This window comes from Geotrypetes seraphini, chromosome 7, assembly GCF_902459505.1.
Source record: "Geotrypetes seraphini chromosome 7, aGeoSer1.1, whole genome shotgun sequence".
Taxonomy (NCBI): domain Eukaryota; kingdom Metazoa; phylum Chordata; class Amphibia; order Gymnophiona; family Dermophiidae; genus Geotrypetes; species Geotrypetes seraphini.
In genome coordinates this window covers 3,435,897-3,451,791 of record NC_047090.1, presented here as the reverse complement: position 1 = coordinate 3,451,791, position 15,895 = coordinate 3,435,897, and the positions used below count along the sequence as shown (strand labels likewise).

The 15,895-nt window shown below is 42.4% G+C and overlaps 1 protein-coding gene across 2 annotated transcripts in view; it reads right to left on the bottom strand.

Annotated features, from left to right (window-relative positions):
- Positions 1-414: 414 nt before the first annotated feature.
- Positions 415-15,895, bottom strand: part of LOC117364122 (aldo-keto reductase family 1 member C3-like) — a 57,425-nt gene continuing 41,944 nt past the window's right edge. For both annotated transcript variants that reach the window (XM_033952998.1, XM_033952997.1), the window contains 3 exons: positions 12,348-12,513; positions 6,155-6,237; positions 415-974 (listed from right to left, as the gene is read on the bottom strand). In XM_033952998.1, the coding sequence (XP_033808889.1) occupies positions 932-974; positions 6,155-6,237; positions 12,348-12,513 (292 nt within the window). In that variant the 3' untranslated portion in view covers positions 415-931. The remainder of the gene's footprint in view (positions 975-6,154; positions 6,238-12,347; positions 12,514-15,895) is intronic.

Here is a 15,895-nt window from a genome sequence, read left to right as displayed (position 1 = left end):
GTGTTTATGTTTAAACTGTGCTGTAAATAAAAGCCTTTATTTTCATAAGAATGGGCTGTGCTTTTGTTTAACAGTATTGTACTGACATAAGGGTGCAGGATAAGATTTCGGATCATATCTTTGGAGAAGTAAATAAATAATAGTTCAGAGTCCTACGTAAATTTCATTACATCCAAATATTTGTTCCCAATGCACCTCCCATAGGGGACGGTTGCTCAGTGAGCGTTCCCTGCACTGATTACCTGCCCTGACTATATTGAGAAGCTCTTATTGACTTTAGATAAGAAATGAATGAGAATTTCACTCGTATATGGCATTCTTTATGATAAGAGCAAACACATGCGCAAGCAAAGACAAAGGGCCGGTGTTTCACAAACAAAATCGAAATGAAAAGCACAACGTGGAACACAAGTCTCTGGATGTCCAAGAAATATTGTTTATTCAAATGATCAGATTTAAAAACCAAGTTAAAAACCAAATAAGAGCAACCAAGGATTTATTTAGGTACAGAATGTGTCACTGATGGTACATGCTCATGTGTTTGGCGATTACTCAGCCTTCCTCAGGGGTCCTAGATGAAATGACATGAGTTGTGCGGTACATAATACCTTGGAAAACTTATCTGATAAGAAGAGGTCGGAACAGACCTTCCCTGCTTTCTACATTATACTCCTGAATTAAATCATAGACCTTTGTTGATCTATAGTGCTTAAATGATTGCTTAGTTCGTCTGGTTATTCTTTAAGATCATTGAATTTTGGCATCTGCCTGACTACCATTTATACAGAAAAGAGCCCTGAAACAACCTCCCTTCTATAAGCAACAAATCCAGTGAATGGCTGGGTTCCATAGATAAAACAATTCTCCAAGTGCGACTCCAATAGCATTCAAGAGATATGCAGCTCTTGCAAAACTTCATGGAGATGTTTCCTCAATATTCATCATGAAATGGATAATCAGGGTGGTCTGAAAATCTGCAAAAGAAGAAATTAGAAATTAGAATTTGGACTTGGAGGTTGAAATGTACAACGTCAGCATCTATGAGACAAACTTGGTTATTTTTAGGAGTTTTTGGACCCCAGTTCATTTACAAAAACGAGATAATTCTAAGTCATTGTCATAGTGATATAGGGACTTTGGATCATCTGTTATATTTTTGTCCATTGATACTTAATTTCTGGAAGTCAATTTTGGGACAAATTAATCTTATTCTTGAATCAGCAATTCCCTTAACATATGAAGCCATAATTTGTGGTACGCTTTTACACGTCAAGCCTTCTTTGGATAAATATAAAAGTTGTCTTTTTTTGATCATGACAGGAATAGCTATTCTTGCAAATCATATTGAGGGCTAAGGTATATCTGGGTCTCCAATCAGGAGTACCTAAATGGGCCGCCGCGTGTGCGGATCACCGGACTGGATGGACCTCGGTCTGATCCGGTGAAGGCTTTTCTTATGTTCTTAAATGATTACACATAATTGGAAGTGTTACGACAGAATGAATTACACATTTTGGTGGGCAAATGTTTGTACCACTTATAAGTATGAGAGAATGAATGCGGAGTGTTACATGTAATAGAGTATGGAGCCCATTTGTTGCATCGCAATAATTCTCATGTATCTTTCTTTTTATTAGATTTCCTTATACATCTAGGAGAGGGGGTGGGGGAAGGGAAATGTATTTTGATTATTAAGATTACTTAATTGTAATATTATAATCACATATGTCTTTTTGTATTAATAATTGAGAGGAGGGGTAGAAAATGATTGTTTTAAGTATTGTGTATTTAATAGTGCGTTTTATACAGTGTTTATGTTCAATTAATTATATTGCACTGTCAAAGATTAAAAATCAATAAAGATTTAAAAAAAAAAAAAAAGAAAGTATAATTTAAGGTCTGTTAGAGCTGTGACATTGAAGGAAAACATCTGTAAATGCAGCTAATCAAAGATCTTGAGGAACCGTAAATCATCCTCTTGGATTTGGGATTTTTCTAGTGCCATTTTCATCTCACTCTAGATCAACTCTTCTTCCAAAAACTTTACACAATGTTATCTGTGGCCTAACATCTCTTGGAGGAATCTACTAGCCACGGATGTATGAGATGGCAATTTCATAATTAATTTGCTAGAATGCAGAAATATTTTCATTTCATTGAAATTTCACTGCAAAAGACATTATTGTATAAGCTTTCAAAATTCAAGAAAATTTGGGGAAAATGTAGTGCCTTAGCAAGAGAATCAAATGCCTTGGGCTAAAACAATCAAACACGCCCCCTTTACGAAATAAACAGTAATATTCGAGTGCATTGTCCCGAGGAAGCCTTGCCAGAAGAGGGAGATGAGGTTAAAACCCTTGAAAGTATTCCTAATTCCCTATTATCCCACTAAATCTCCTCGTTGTACCATCATTAAAACTAATTAACAGGTTGAGATCCAATAACTTCGCTGTCACTGCACTCTCTCTTTGGAATTCGCTGCCTAATCATTTACGAATCGAATCCACGATAAAGCAAAACTAAAAACATTCTTATTCCAAGATGCTTTTGGATAACTGTCCTTTTAAGGACTAAAACAAATGATAGCTTTTACCCTCACCTATTGTTTTTCCCCTAAGTGTGCTTTTTTCTCAAAGATTGTAGTTCTACCCTTCTTTCCTAATTGTGTGCAGTTAGTATATATGTTTTTGTATGTGTCTACTAACCTAACACGGTTCTGTATAATATTTTAACTCTAACTGTTTTGTTCCTTTTAAGAGATATATATATATATATATTTTTTACTGTACACCGCCTAGAAATTTGAATAAGCGATATAAAAATTTATTTAATAAACTTGAAACTTGAAACTAAGGAGAGTCTCAAAGCAGCCCCTAGGCATACTTATAAGCCAAGCCTTCCAGCACTGAAACCTCCTAAAGCCCTGCCTAAAGCAGGCAGAGCTGGTTTAGCTTTACCGAAGCCAGTTGTGGGAAAACAGACGGAAAGACTACAGCTCCCAGCAGGCATAGGGCCAGAGAAAGGAAAGAGCGGGAATGGAATACTGGCCACACCCAAACCGGCTCACACTGGTTTAAGCCAGGTGAGAAGTTCTCTGAGAGCAAGCTACCCTAACACATCTGCAGGGAGGACTAATCAGATCCCTGTAGTGAAAGAAAAGGGAGTAGCTTTCCCACAGGAGGGGAGACAGATCCAGGACCAGTATCTGAGGCAACACCTGCTCCAGACCCAGCAAACCAGAGCCCTTCAGCAAGCTGAAAACAGCAGATTGCAAGCACAGAGAGCCAGAAAGCCACAAGTTACAGGGCAGGGAGGTTTGTCGGACCGGACCTGTTCTGTTGTCAGTCGGGCGGGGAAGCACCACAAAGGTAAGGGGCAGGAAGGGAGAAAGGGAGGAAAGGTGGAGTGGAGAGGAAAAGACGCTTAAGGTAAAACTAAGGGGGGAGAAGGACGCTGAAAGCACTGGGGAAGACAAAGGGGTGGAGAAGGACGCTGAAAGCACATGGGGAAGACAAAGGGGTAGAGAAGGACGCTGAAAAGACATGGGGAAGGCGGGGGGGGGGGGAGAAGGACGCTGAAAGGACATGGGGAAGACAGGGGGAGAAGGACGCTGAAAGGAAATGGGGAAGACAGAGGGGGAGAAGGGCACTGAAAGCACATGGGGAAGACAGAGGGGGGAGAGGGACACCGAAAGCACATGGGGAAGACAGAGGGGAGAGAAGGACGCTGAAAGGACATGGGGAAAATGGGGGGAGAAGGACACTGAAAGCACATGGGGAAGACAAAGGGGTGGAGAAGGACGCTAAAAAGACATGGGGAAGGCGGGGGGGGGGGAGAGAAGGACGCTGAAAGGACATGGGGAAGGCGGGGGGGAGAAGGACGCTGAAAGGACATGGGGAAGACAGAGGGGGAAGAAGGGCACTGAAAGCACATGGGGAAGACAGAGGGAGGAGAAGGACACTGAAAGCACATGGGGAAGACAGGGGAGAGAAGGACGCTGACAGGACATGGGGAAGATGGGGGAGGAGAAGGACGTTGAAAGGAAATGGGGAAGAGAGAGTGGGGAGAAAATGCTGGCAGGGAAGAAGACAGAGATGCCAGACTATGTGGGGAGCGGAGGGAAGAAGATGGGTGCCAGACCAATTTGGAAGGGGGGAGAAAGGGAGAGGCACAGTAACAGAGCAAATGGAAGACGCAGAGAAGAGAGACAGTGGATGGAAGGAATTGAATGAGAACATGAGGAAAGCAGAAACCAGGTAACAAAGGTAGGAAAAAAATTATATTTCTTTTTTTTTTTTTGCTTTAGGATAAAGTAGTATATTAGTTGTGTTGATAAAAATTTATAAACATTAGAGGCTCTGGTAGAAACCCGTTTACAAAGTATGTATTCTTCCCAATTAATATTTCCAAATTAATAAAGTATTTTTACTTATTTGTAAATGGGTTTCTACCAGAGCCTTTAATTCAGTAGCATACCTAAATGAAATAACTATTTCTGAAGTTTATAGGGATGGTGGGGACAGAGGGGATTCCTCGCGGGGACGGGTGGGGACGTAGGGATTTCTCGCGGGGATGGTTGGGGACGGGTGGGACTTTGGCGGGGACGGTTGAGGACGGGTGGGATTTCTATCCCCGCGCAACTCTCTAGTTTGTATGCGAGGCAATAGAGGGTTAAGTGATTTGCCTAAGGTCATAAGGAGCAGCAGCGGGTTTTAGACTAGGCTTTGCTGGTTGTCAGCCTAGTGCTCTAACCACTAGGCCACTCTTTTACTCATGTGCAGTAGTAATCTGTGCTAATTTGGTTTATTCGTTTTTACCAATAGATGTATTAATGTTGTAAGACCCACTGCCTCTTTGTTTGAGGAGTTAGTGCTTGTATGATAGATTTGCTGTAAGTTTTGAGTGACATTTTAGCCTTTTCTATTTCTTTTTAGTCTGATCATGTGGGAAGCAGAGAGAGGGGAGTTTAGGGAAGGAGAAGGGAAAGAGAATGTGAGGCAAAGGGTGCAAAAAGGTGAATGCGGATGGGGTTGGGTTTATAAATGATGAGAGAAGAAATGAGGACAAAAAGGGGTACAGAGAGGTGCAAAGGGGAGAGTTTAGGGTGGCATGAGAAATGAGAAAGGGGATGAAAAGAAAGAGGGGAGTGTGGGCGTAAGCCTGAAACAGATTCAAATCCAAGCTAAAGCCCCCTTTTTCAAGGCTGCTTTCAACGTCTAACTCACACTCAATGTATGATACCTAGTAGAGAATGACACGGTGACAAAATTCATCACCGTTCCCGTCCCCGCGGATAACCGCGGGAAACCATCTTCATGTCATTCTTTAAGGAGAGAGGAAAGAATCGGAGTATAATTGGGCACAACCACTGACCCGCAAGCTTTGCTTTGAAGAATGCTGAGATTGAGCAGCAACATTCCAGAGCAGAGATTGTGATGTCATAATGCCTCATTCCACCAGTGCCTAAGAACCAATCACATCAGTGATGTCACAATGGCTTCATTATCCTTGGCTCACATAAGAATCAGAGTATGAATGGCCCCAACCACTGACCCGCAAGCTTTGCTTTGAAGAATGCTGGTGTAGAAGGACCGAGGTTGAAATAGACACTAGAAAATGACATGGGATTATTTCCCGCGGTTATCCGCGGGGACGGGGACGGTGATGAATTTTGTCACCGTGTCATTCTCTAGCATTCTCGCTACAAGAAACTCCCCAACCCCTATTTGTCCCATTTGTTCTGTCTGTCCTAATTAGATTGTAAGCTCTTCTGAGCATGAACCATTTATTACATGTTGAGTGTACATCCCTTGATATTCAGCACTGGGCCACACCCAGATACCAGCACTGAATATCTGACTTATACAGCACCCACTAGCACTTTTCCAGGTGCGGTGATATTCAGACCATTATCTGAATATTTACCCAGATAGCGGACTGAACATCACCGTTAACCAAGTAACTCTTGGCTCCACCTTAGCTTCATCCCCGGAGCACCTTGATACTACTTGGATAGTGCTGAATGGGTCTGAAAAACTGGGTATAAACCTGGTAAGTGTGGCTTATCCAGGCAGGAGCTGTTCCTTTCTAGATAAGTCCCTTTGAATATCAATCATTCTGTTTTAAGAAGAATAGTTAATATGCATCAACTCACAATTTAACATTCCAGTAGTGAAGATTGTTGTCTAAGCCATCAATCTGTTTCATGTCTTCCTCTGTCAACTGAAAATCAAATACCTGCCAAGGAAAAAGGGTGTCATCATAAGTACTTCTCCAAATTTCAATTGGCCCAGGCAGTAGCATAGTAAGAGGAGGAGCATAGAGGTGGACCATCCCAGCCACCACCTTTGTTGGGGTCTGGCACCTCTCTGCACCCCACTCCATGTCACACATGCACCCTCCTATTCCCCTCGTACCTCTTTAAATCTTCACCAGCGAGAGCAACTTCTCTGGCCTGCTACTCACACAGACTTGGCTCCCCTTTGAAATCACTTCCTGGTCACAGGGCAAGGAAGTGACATGAGAGGGAAAGCCAGCACTGGCGAAGATTTAAAGAGGTATGGGGGGATGGGAGGGTGCGATGATGGCGGGGGGGGGGGGGGAAAGAGCCACCACCCCAGGCCCAAGCGTCTTACATGAATATGACAGCTGTTGAGTAGCAATTCAAATGCTCAGGCCTGTCTTAGGAAGGATGAAGAAGTCAGAATTGAGATGTCCAAGAGGCCGCGTCTACTTTAATGTGGTTCTGTAACCAGAATCTGTAACCCTGTAATCAGGGTTAGTGTAGGCCTGATTAGAAACATAGAAACATAGAAGATGACGGCAGAAAAGGGCTACAGCCCATCAAGTCTGCCCACTCTGCTTACCCACCCCCTGTCTATGCCCTAATGACCCAATTTCCTTATCTTGACCCTCGTAGGGATCCCACATGGGTATCCCATTTATTCTTAAAGTCTGGCACGCTGTCTGCCTCGATCACCTGCACTGGAAGCTTGTTCCAATGATCAACCACTCTCTCTGTGAAGAAATACTTTCTGGTGTCGCCATGAAATTTTCCGCCCCTGAGTTTGAGCGGGTGCCCTCTTGTGGCCGAGGGTCCCTTGAGAAAGAAAATATCATCTTCCACTTCGACACGTCCCGTGAGGTACTTAAATGTTTCGATCATGTCTCCCCTCTTCCTACGTTCCTCAAGAGTGTAGAGCTGCAATTTGTTCAGTCTCTCATCGTATGAGAGACCCTTGAGCCCCGAGATCAAGGGTCTCTCGTACGATGAGTCTCTCGTCTCTCTGTATATGACTCCCCTCCCGGGCGTCCTATACAAAATCCAGGCCTAAGTGTGTTAGTGTGCACTAACCACTAATGCCGCACATTATATTCCTATAGGCATTTTTAGCAGTTAGCATGTGCAATCAGGTTAGCATCCTCTAAAGCATTAGTGTGCACTAATGCACTTAGCACCCTTTGATGAATTCCCCCCCTAAGTGCTATTCTATAAAGAGCGCTCAGGTTTGGATGCCATATATAGAGTAGCATTTAGCACTAGGATCAGTGCCAACTTTTAGATGTGAGGATTTATCACACCAAAATTATGTACTGATCTCCCTTATATTATAAAACTGTGCATAAATTCCAGGAATGCATCTGATCCACCCATGCCCATCCCATGGTCCCAGCCCCTTTATGGATCTAGGAGTAAATTTTATGTGTGAATTCCAACACCCAAAAATGTACTAATAAATTTTAATTATTGCCAATTAGCACCAATAATTGGCATTAATTGATGCTAATTGACTTTTTATTCAGTTAAATTGCATGTGGAAATTGGGTACAAAAGCCCAAATTTTCGCATGCAATTTTTAGCACCCTATATAAAATTAGGCTGCAAGGGCCTGATTCTGTGAAAGGTGTCTGGGTTAGGCGCCACTAGGCACCTACACTAAAGAGGCTTAATGACACCTAACTTAATTCTGCGCTTCTAAATTGAATTTAATTTGTTTAAATGGTGTAGTAATCGACATAACCATTAATACCAATCAAAAACAAATTTAAAAAACACTTACTGCTACTTTTACAAAGCCCCGGTAGAGGATTCTACGATGGGCCGGTGAGGTAAATGCTCTAATGCTCATAGGAATTCCATGAGCGTCAGATCACTTACTTTGCAAACCTATGGTAAAAAAAACCCTTCTACTATGGCTTTGAAAAGCTGGTGTTAAGGTTGCATGTGCCTAGCGATGCCTAATGACACCTACTTGAAAAGTAGACAAAGTTAGGGGCAGAGAATAGGCATGTTGACTTAGGCATGGTAGGTGCAGGTAAATGAAGACATGTAAAACCTGGCATATATACCAGTGCTTATCACTAGGATGCCTAGCGACGCCTTAGTCCGCTCAGACGTTTTTAGGTATGATTCTATAAATTACATCCAGCAGTTGATTGACAACCACACTAAGTGGTGCCTTCAAGTTATATGGTCCTACAGCTGGATTCAACAAACGGCCCCGGTATTAGAAGCCACCTAAAAAATGGCTGTTGATTGTGTGCCAGTCCCACAATGGTGCCATTTGTGCAATCACGGCTACCTCAGACATAGGTGCCAGAAATGGAGGCCAGGGTTTTTGAGACCTACATTTATGGCATCTTTGTTTGATGTGAAATGTGTCTATAGAGGTGCCTAAGGACCCCTAAGATCATTTCTAGTGTTAGCCACACCTACTTCGATCTTAGGTATTCAAAGTGTCCCATAAATGCGATCTAGGCGCCTCTAGGTGCCTGCATTTTTGTATTTGCTGCTTAAATTAGGTGCTGGTAGGGCCTAACTAAGACACTGTTTATAGAATATGGACCTAAATATCTATGATCTTGCCATACTCTCATCCCATCAAAGCCACACCTAGGCCATACCTCCTTTGATTTCCACAGCATGCATCTCTCAGCCTTTGTAAAATGGGGACTTAGACCTTCATGCATGATAAATGTTTGTACTAGTTTAACAACAGTGAAAAAGTGGGGAAGGAACTGTATATATCAACCAGGGATAATATCAAATTTATTGAATACAATTAATAATAATAATAACAATCAGTTTATATATTGCAAGGCCGTAAAGTTCTATGCGGTTTACAATAGTTTAAAAAAAAAACAACACACAACAATCTGTATAATGTGTTGAATAAAATAGATGGAAATGATCTATTTTGTGTTGAGCCGGTATGTTGGAACATGTCTATCTTGCAGACTTGACATGGCTCGTGTTTCGGCTATAAAAACCAGCCTCAGGGGTACAATATACATCTAAAAAATAATGGTAATTCTCAAAATCATAAATAACTAACAACAAAAACTGACAAACCTCAAATAAATACTATAAAACCATAATGCTGAATTAGTGATACATGAACTAAATTATAATATCAACATCCAGTATTTAAATTTTCCATATACAGTATATATATATAAGTATTTTTTTGATCCTCAGTGGGCTCCAAAAAGTGACTTTAGATTATGTAAAAAAGTACAAACCCCAATCATCACTGGATCGATCTTATTTTTTTTAATATTTATTAAATTTATATATTTTTTTCAGTTTATATATATTTTTTTTACTTTTCAATATCAAAGTAATACTTAGCTTTATCAAAATAATCATTAAGGGAGTGCCTCTACCGACATGTCCATGTTTCAATGTCTTTTCTTCAGGTTTGAGGCTTGACCGATTTGAACGAAACTTGGTATGCAGATCCCTCACTACCTGGGGTGATATGTTCTGGGGGTCTCGCATCCCACCTGCACACGTGGGCGGAGCTACAAACAGATAATCAGATTTCACCCATTCATGTCAATGGAAAAAATGTAAAAAGCTGCCATTCTCACAGTAATTCAAAAACGGCTTGACCGATTTGAACGAAACTTGGTATGCAGATCCCTCACTACCTGGGGTGCTATGTTCTGGGGGTCTCTTCACCCAAGAATTTATATGTTCTTGCTCCTGGAGGTGAAACTAAAAATGTTGTTTCTAATCAAGTTTTGTGTTAGTTGTATTGTATTCATTTTGTCAAATATTTCACATTATAATTTGAATATTGTACTTTTTATAAAGCTGCAAAAAAATAATTTCATTCACCACTATAAAGTATCTTTATTTGAATCCATTTACAGTGTTATTGCTATAATTAAATACCCGTGCAACGCCGGACCATCAGCTAGTCTTCTATATTAGTAATTGCAAATTTAGGACCTGCTCGGCCTTTTTTTTTTTTTGTTCATCAGCTAGCGTTAGTGTTTGTGCGGCCCCAGACAAATTTTTTTCTTCCAATGCGGCCCAGGGAAACCAAAATGTTGGACACCCCTGCTGTATATAATAGGCTGGGAAGGCTGTGCAGGAAGCCAAAAAGAAGGGACCAATTTATCTTTCAAGTTCTTATTTCTGGAGTAAGTAGCTACCAATTGTTTGTCCTTAAAGCAAGAATATGCCAGTTCTGCAAGATAGACTGGTTCCAACATACTGGTTCAACACAACATAGATCGTTTCCATCTATTTTATTCAACACATTATATACAGATTGATTGAACATAAGAAATGCCTCTGCTGGGTCAGACCCGAGGTCCATCATGCCCAGCAGTCCGCTTACGCGGTGGCCCAACAGGTCCAGGACCTGCGCAGTAATCTTCTATCTATACCCCTCTATCCCCTTTACCAGTAGGAATTTGTCTAATCCTTTCTTGAACCCCAGTACTGTACTCTGCCCAATTACGTCCTCTGGAAGCGCATTCCAGGTGTCCACCACACGTTGGGTAAAAAAGAACTTCCTAGTATTTGTTTTGAATCTGTCCCCTATCAACTTTTCCGAGTGCCCTCTTGTTCTTATATTTTTTTGAAAGTTTGAAGAATCTGTCCCTCTCAACTCTCTCTATGCCCTTCATGATCTTATAAGTCTCTATCATATCCCCTCTAAGTCTCCTCTTCTCCAGGGAAAAGAGACCCAGCTTCTCCAATCTTTCAGCGTATGACAGGTTTTCCATAATTCAATAAATTTTATATTATCTCTGGTCGGTTCCGTCCCCACTTTTTCACTGTTATAAAATGACGGCCAGAGTGAATATGTTCATAGATATACATGAAAATAGTAGCACAAATTAAAACATTACTTCTCTCACATCCTTAATAGAAACTACTGAATTAACCCTAATTATTTCTCTGAAACCTGACAAAGTTTTGTTTCATTAATACAACAGTTTACAATGACAGTAATAGAATCTACAATCATAGTTCTGTTGATGGATGTCCGTACAAACGTAAAGAAGTTCTTCTTCATTCAGAGAATGGTAGAAATCTGGAACGCTCTTCCAGAGGCTGTTGTTAGGGGAAAGCACCCTTCAGGGATTCAAGAAAAGGTTAGATAAGTTCCAGCTAGACCAGAACATAAGCAGGTAAGGCTAGACTCAAATAGGGCACTAGTCTTTGACCTAAGGGCCGCCGCGTGAGCGGACTGCTGGGCATGATGGACCGCTGTTCCAGATTATCTCAATGACAATTTATTTTTCAATTGCATGCCACCTGAATATATTGTGATCTTAGGGGTATGGGATGGGGGGCTAGAGGTTTGGGGAGGGGTGCCAGGGAGGGGGGGTCTAGAGGTTGGGAGAATGCCAGGGGTTCCGGCAGAAGGGAGTGGGCATCCCTCCTGCTGGAATACTTCAGGAGTTGTGCGACGACGGTGGCAGGAGGAATTGGGCATCCCTTCTGCCAGGATATTTCAGGGGTTCCAGAGGGGTGGTGACAGGAGGGAGTAGGTATCCCTCCTGTTAATTTGGGGGGTATTTGGGGGCGGGGTCTCCTGCCATAGCCTCTCAGCTGATCATGGCAGGGGTATTTTCCCCCTGATCAGCTGAGCCGGCAGGACTCCCTGAAGCCGCAGCTCAGCTAATCAGGGATTTCCTTGCCACCATCTGCTCAGCCGGCCGTGTCTAATTTTAGCTTTTGAAAAGTAGGTCAGCATATTTGCATTATTCCTGGAAATTCAATGCTGGACTATGTCTGGGCTCTGGCATTGAATTTCTGAGCATATGGAGGTGGTGAAAGTTGATTGCCAACTTAGCCGGTTATCTTAGCCAGTTCAGTGCTGAAAATTGGTACTTAACTGGTTAAGTGGAGAGTCCATTCTAGGATGCCCCCCAAATAGGCAGTCTAGGCTTGGGCAGTAACTGTGCATTTTCAGCGCCATTGAAAATTCCAAGTTTGCCCTGGAGAAACAATGTAAAACGGTCCAGAATCTGTCTCTGGCTGTTTAAATCGCTTTGAATGTCAGACCCTCTGATGTTTATATTCTCATAATCTCAAGCTTTACCTGAATGTTTTCCTCAATTCGCTCGGGGGTGAAACTCTTGGCAATGGCAACGATGCCTCGCTGGATGGTGTTGCGAATGGATACTTGAGCAGGGGATTTATTGTGCTTCTGAGCAATCTTTGTTATTACCGGATCCTGAAGCACAGGAGGAATATTTAAATTCCGCCTTCATTGAAAAAGAAAAACATTATGAATGTGTCTGAAATTAGAGGGTTAAGAGACAGTTCACCATTTTTTTTTAAGACAGCCTCCATGTTCTATTCTGGGTCCCATCCTTTTCAATATATTTGTGGTCTCTTTGGCACTCTTGAGTCAGTCCTTGGCCATGATTTCTTCTCATTTAGGCCTATGATATTCAACTATTATCTGGAATGGATCTGATTTATTCCAAATTGATTGCTTATAGAGTATTTTATCAAAGCTAGATAGAATTGTGGACTTGCTTGCCAGTAATAGGTTATAGCTACACCCATCTAAAACTAATGTTATCGTCTTTTATAAAAGGTCATGGATTTGATATACAACTGTTCTCTGGGTACAACCAAAGCAGTTTTCATATATTATATTTAGATACTTTTCTGTCCCTAGTAGGTTAACAATCTAACCCCTCCTTTTACAAAACCATAGCATGTGTTCTAGCGTTGGCCATGATGCTCATAGAATTCCTATGAGCGTTGGAGCTGTTACCACCGCAGCCGGCACTAAAAAACCGCGCTATGGTTCTGTAAAAGGGTGGTAGGAGGCGGGGGGGGGGGGGGTAAGTCTTGTTCCTGGGGAATACTGGGTTAAGTGTCCAGGGTCACAAGGAGCGGCAGTGGGAATTGAACCCAGTTCCCCAGACTCTCAGCCCACTGTACCATTAGGGCTACTCCTCCCAAGTCATCGCTCCCCCAAATTAAACATGTTTAGTCAGGTTGCCAAGAGGGTGGGTCCTACGTTTGCTAGTCTTGTCAGTTGGAGGTGAGAACTCTGTAACATATTGTTTATTGAAAGCTTCTAAACCGCTGCTAAAGACTGGGGGAATCAATTCAGAGTGGTTTATATGAGCTTTGCAATGCTATTACAATACATGAGCTTCTGTAAAGGTGTTACAATACAGAGTTAGCTTTTCTGAGTTGGTTCTCAATATAGCCCTCTTAAACCATAACATCCTCTTTCTTATTTCCACTTATAATAAATAATCAATCTACCTGCTTATACATATCTACTTGTACTTACCTATATAAAATATATCATATATTTATTCATATTATACCTTCTTAGACACATATATATATCCATATTTAATATCGTATACAGTGTTCATACTACTCCTATTTCAGTTCACGCTTAGTGTCTGTATCGTGATCTATGTTCATCTTAGAAGTACTGTACTAACTTTATATTGTACACTTGCTCAAATGTGAGACAGTTTTGGTGTTCTATATGGGGTAAAATTGAAAGTATTTTTTAATCTCTAATTTATAAGCTTGTTTTACGGGTCTGTATCTTTGCCTCATATTTTGCAAAAAAACAGAAGCTAAATTGTATGATTTATTACTGGGTGTAGCGATACAGCAAATCTTAAACTGAAAAATGGTTCCGTTTAGTCTGAAAGTGCCTGGTGGAATATGAGGAGATAGCTGCTGTTAAAATGCACATTTTACCAAATTAAAAAAAAAGGTTTGGAGGCCTTTAGACATTTTTAATTTTAACGGTACTTTTGCCATTGTGGGGAGTGTTATAATTGTTGGGAGATTGTGGTGCAGGGGTGAGCATCCCCAGATTATGGATTCAAACTCATGCTAGTCCTTCTGATCTTGGGAAAGTCACTAACTGGGGGATGCACAAAACTCACCTTCGCCTACAGTTTAACCTCCTGTTGCTGACCTACAAGTGTGTTCATTCCACTGCTCCTCAATATCTCTCCTCTCTTCTCTCTCCTTATACACCTCCCAGAGAGCTCCGTTCCTCAGATAAGCCGCTTCTCCTCCACTGCCAATTCCAGACTTTGTTCCTTCCATCCAGCTGCCCCCTATGCCTGGAATAAATGACCTGAGTTTGTCCGCCAAGCCCCGCCCCCTTCCCTTGTTTAAAAGCAGACCTTTTTGATATAGCCTTCAATCCTTAACCCTACACCTCTGCCCTCCATCCCAGCCAGCTCATTAACCGTTCCCTTTAACTCTATCCATGACGTCCTGTTTATCTGTCTTGTCTGTTTAGATTGCAAGCTCTTCTGAGCAGGGACTGTCTTCTTCTTTGTGAGTCTGTACAGCTCTGCGTACATCTGGTAGGTCTATAGAAATAATAGTAGTAGTAATTACATTATACTGTGTTGTAAGTTGCACTCATATATGTAATTGCAAGATACTGTAAACTAGTGCTGCCCGATTCAGGAAAAAAAAATTTTGATTCGATTCAGCTTATTGAATTGGTTTATCGATTCGATTCGATTTTCCTGCCCAATTGGGTGTTTTTTTCAAACATCCTGGTGGGTTTATTTTATAGCTTTTTCACCCCCTTTGGCTTCTCCTAACCACGCTGGCGCTGTGGTGTAACATAATAAAGAAAAAAAAGGACATGATCTCTCTCTGTTAAATCCTAGCTCATGTTTGCGGTCTAACACCAGCTCTGACAGGATATACTTTTCAAATCTGACATATTGTAATCACAAAACAGAAAATAAAATTATTTTTTCTACCTTTTGTCTGGTCAATATTCAAATCTTGTTGGTCCCAGGCTCTGGTTATCTTGCTTGCCAGGGTCTCCTTCTTTTTTCTTTCTCCGTGCTAACCATCCATCTGCCATCTCTGTCCTCCCCTTCCATTTCCCTTCCCTCCCCCAGAGGTCTGGCATCATTCCTTTTTTTCGTCTCCATCCACAGATCCACCTTTTCTCAACTACCCTTTCATCCAGCATCTCTCCCTCCTTCCCGACCACCCCAGGGTCCACCATCTCTTCCCAACTACCCTACTATCCAGTATCTCTATCCCCCCTCTACACGCTCCCTTGTGTCCATCTTCTCTCCCCAAATCCCATTGTCCATCATCTCTCTCCCTCTCCTCTCCTCTATTTTCAGACCCATTATTTCTTCCCCCCCAAAGTCCGGCATATGCACGTCACTTTGAACTCCCCTTTCCTCCCTCCCTCCCTCTGTGTACCTCTATACCAGGGTTCCCCTCCCCTGAAGGTCTGTCCCTCCAAAGGCCTGCACCTCCCCCGAAGGCCTGCACCTCACCCCTAAATGCCTGCCTGTCCATCCCTGAAGGCCTGCTTCCTCCTTGAAGGCTTTCCCCCCTTAAAAGTCTGCATCCCACCCCTGAAGGCCTGCCTGTCCCCCCCCTTGAAAGCCTGTCCTCCCCCCTTGAAGGCCTGTCCCCCCCTTGAAGGCCTGCATCTCCCCAAAGGCCTGCCTGTCTGCCTCCCCTGAAGGCCTGCACCTCCCCCTGAAGGCCTGTCCCCCTCTTTCAAGGCCTGCGTGTTCCCCCTGGCCTCCCCTGGTGTCCAGCTTCCCCCCAGGCCTCCCCGCACCGTTTACCTGTGAGGAACAGCCTGCAGATAAGATCGCG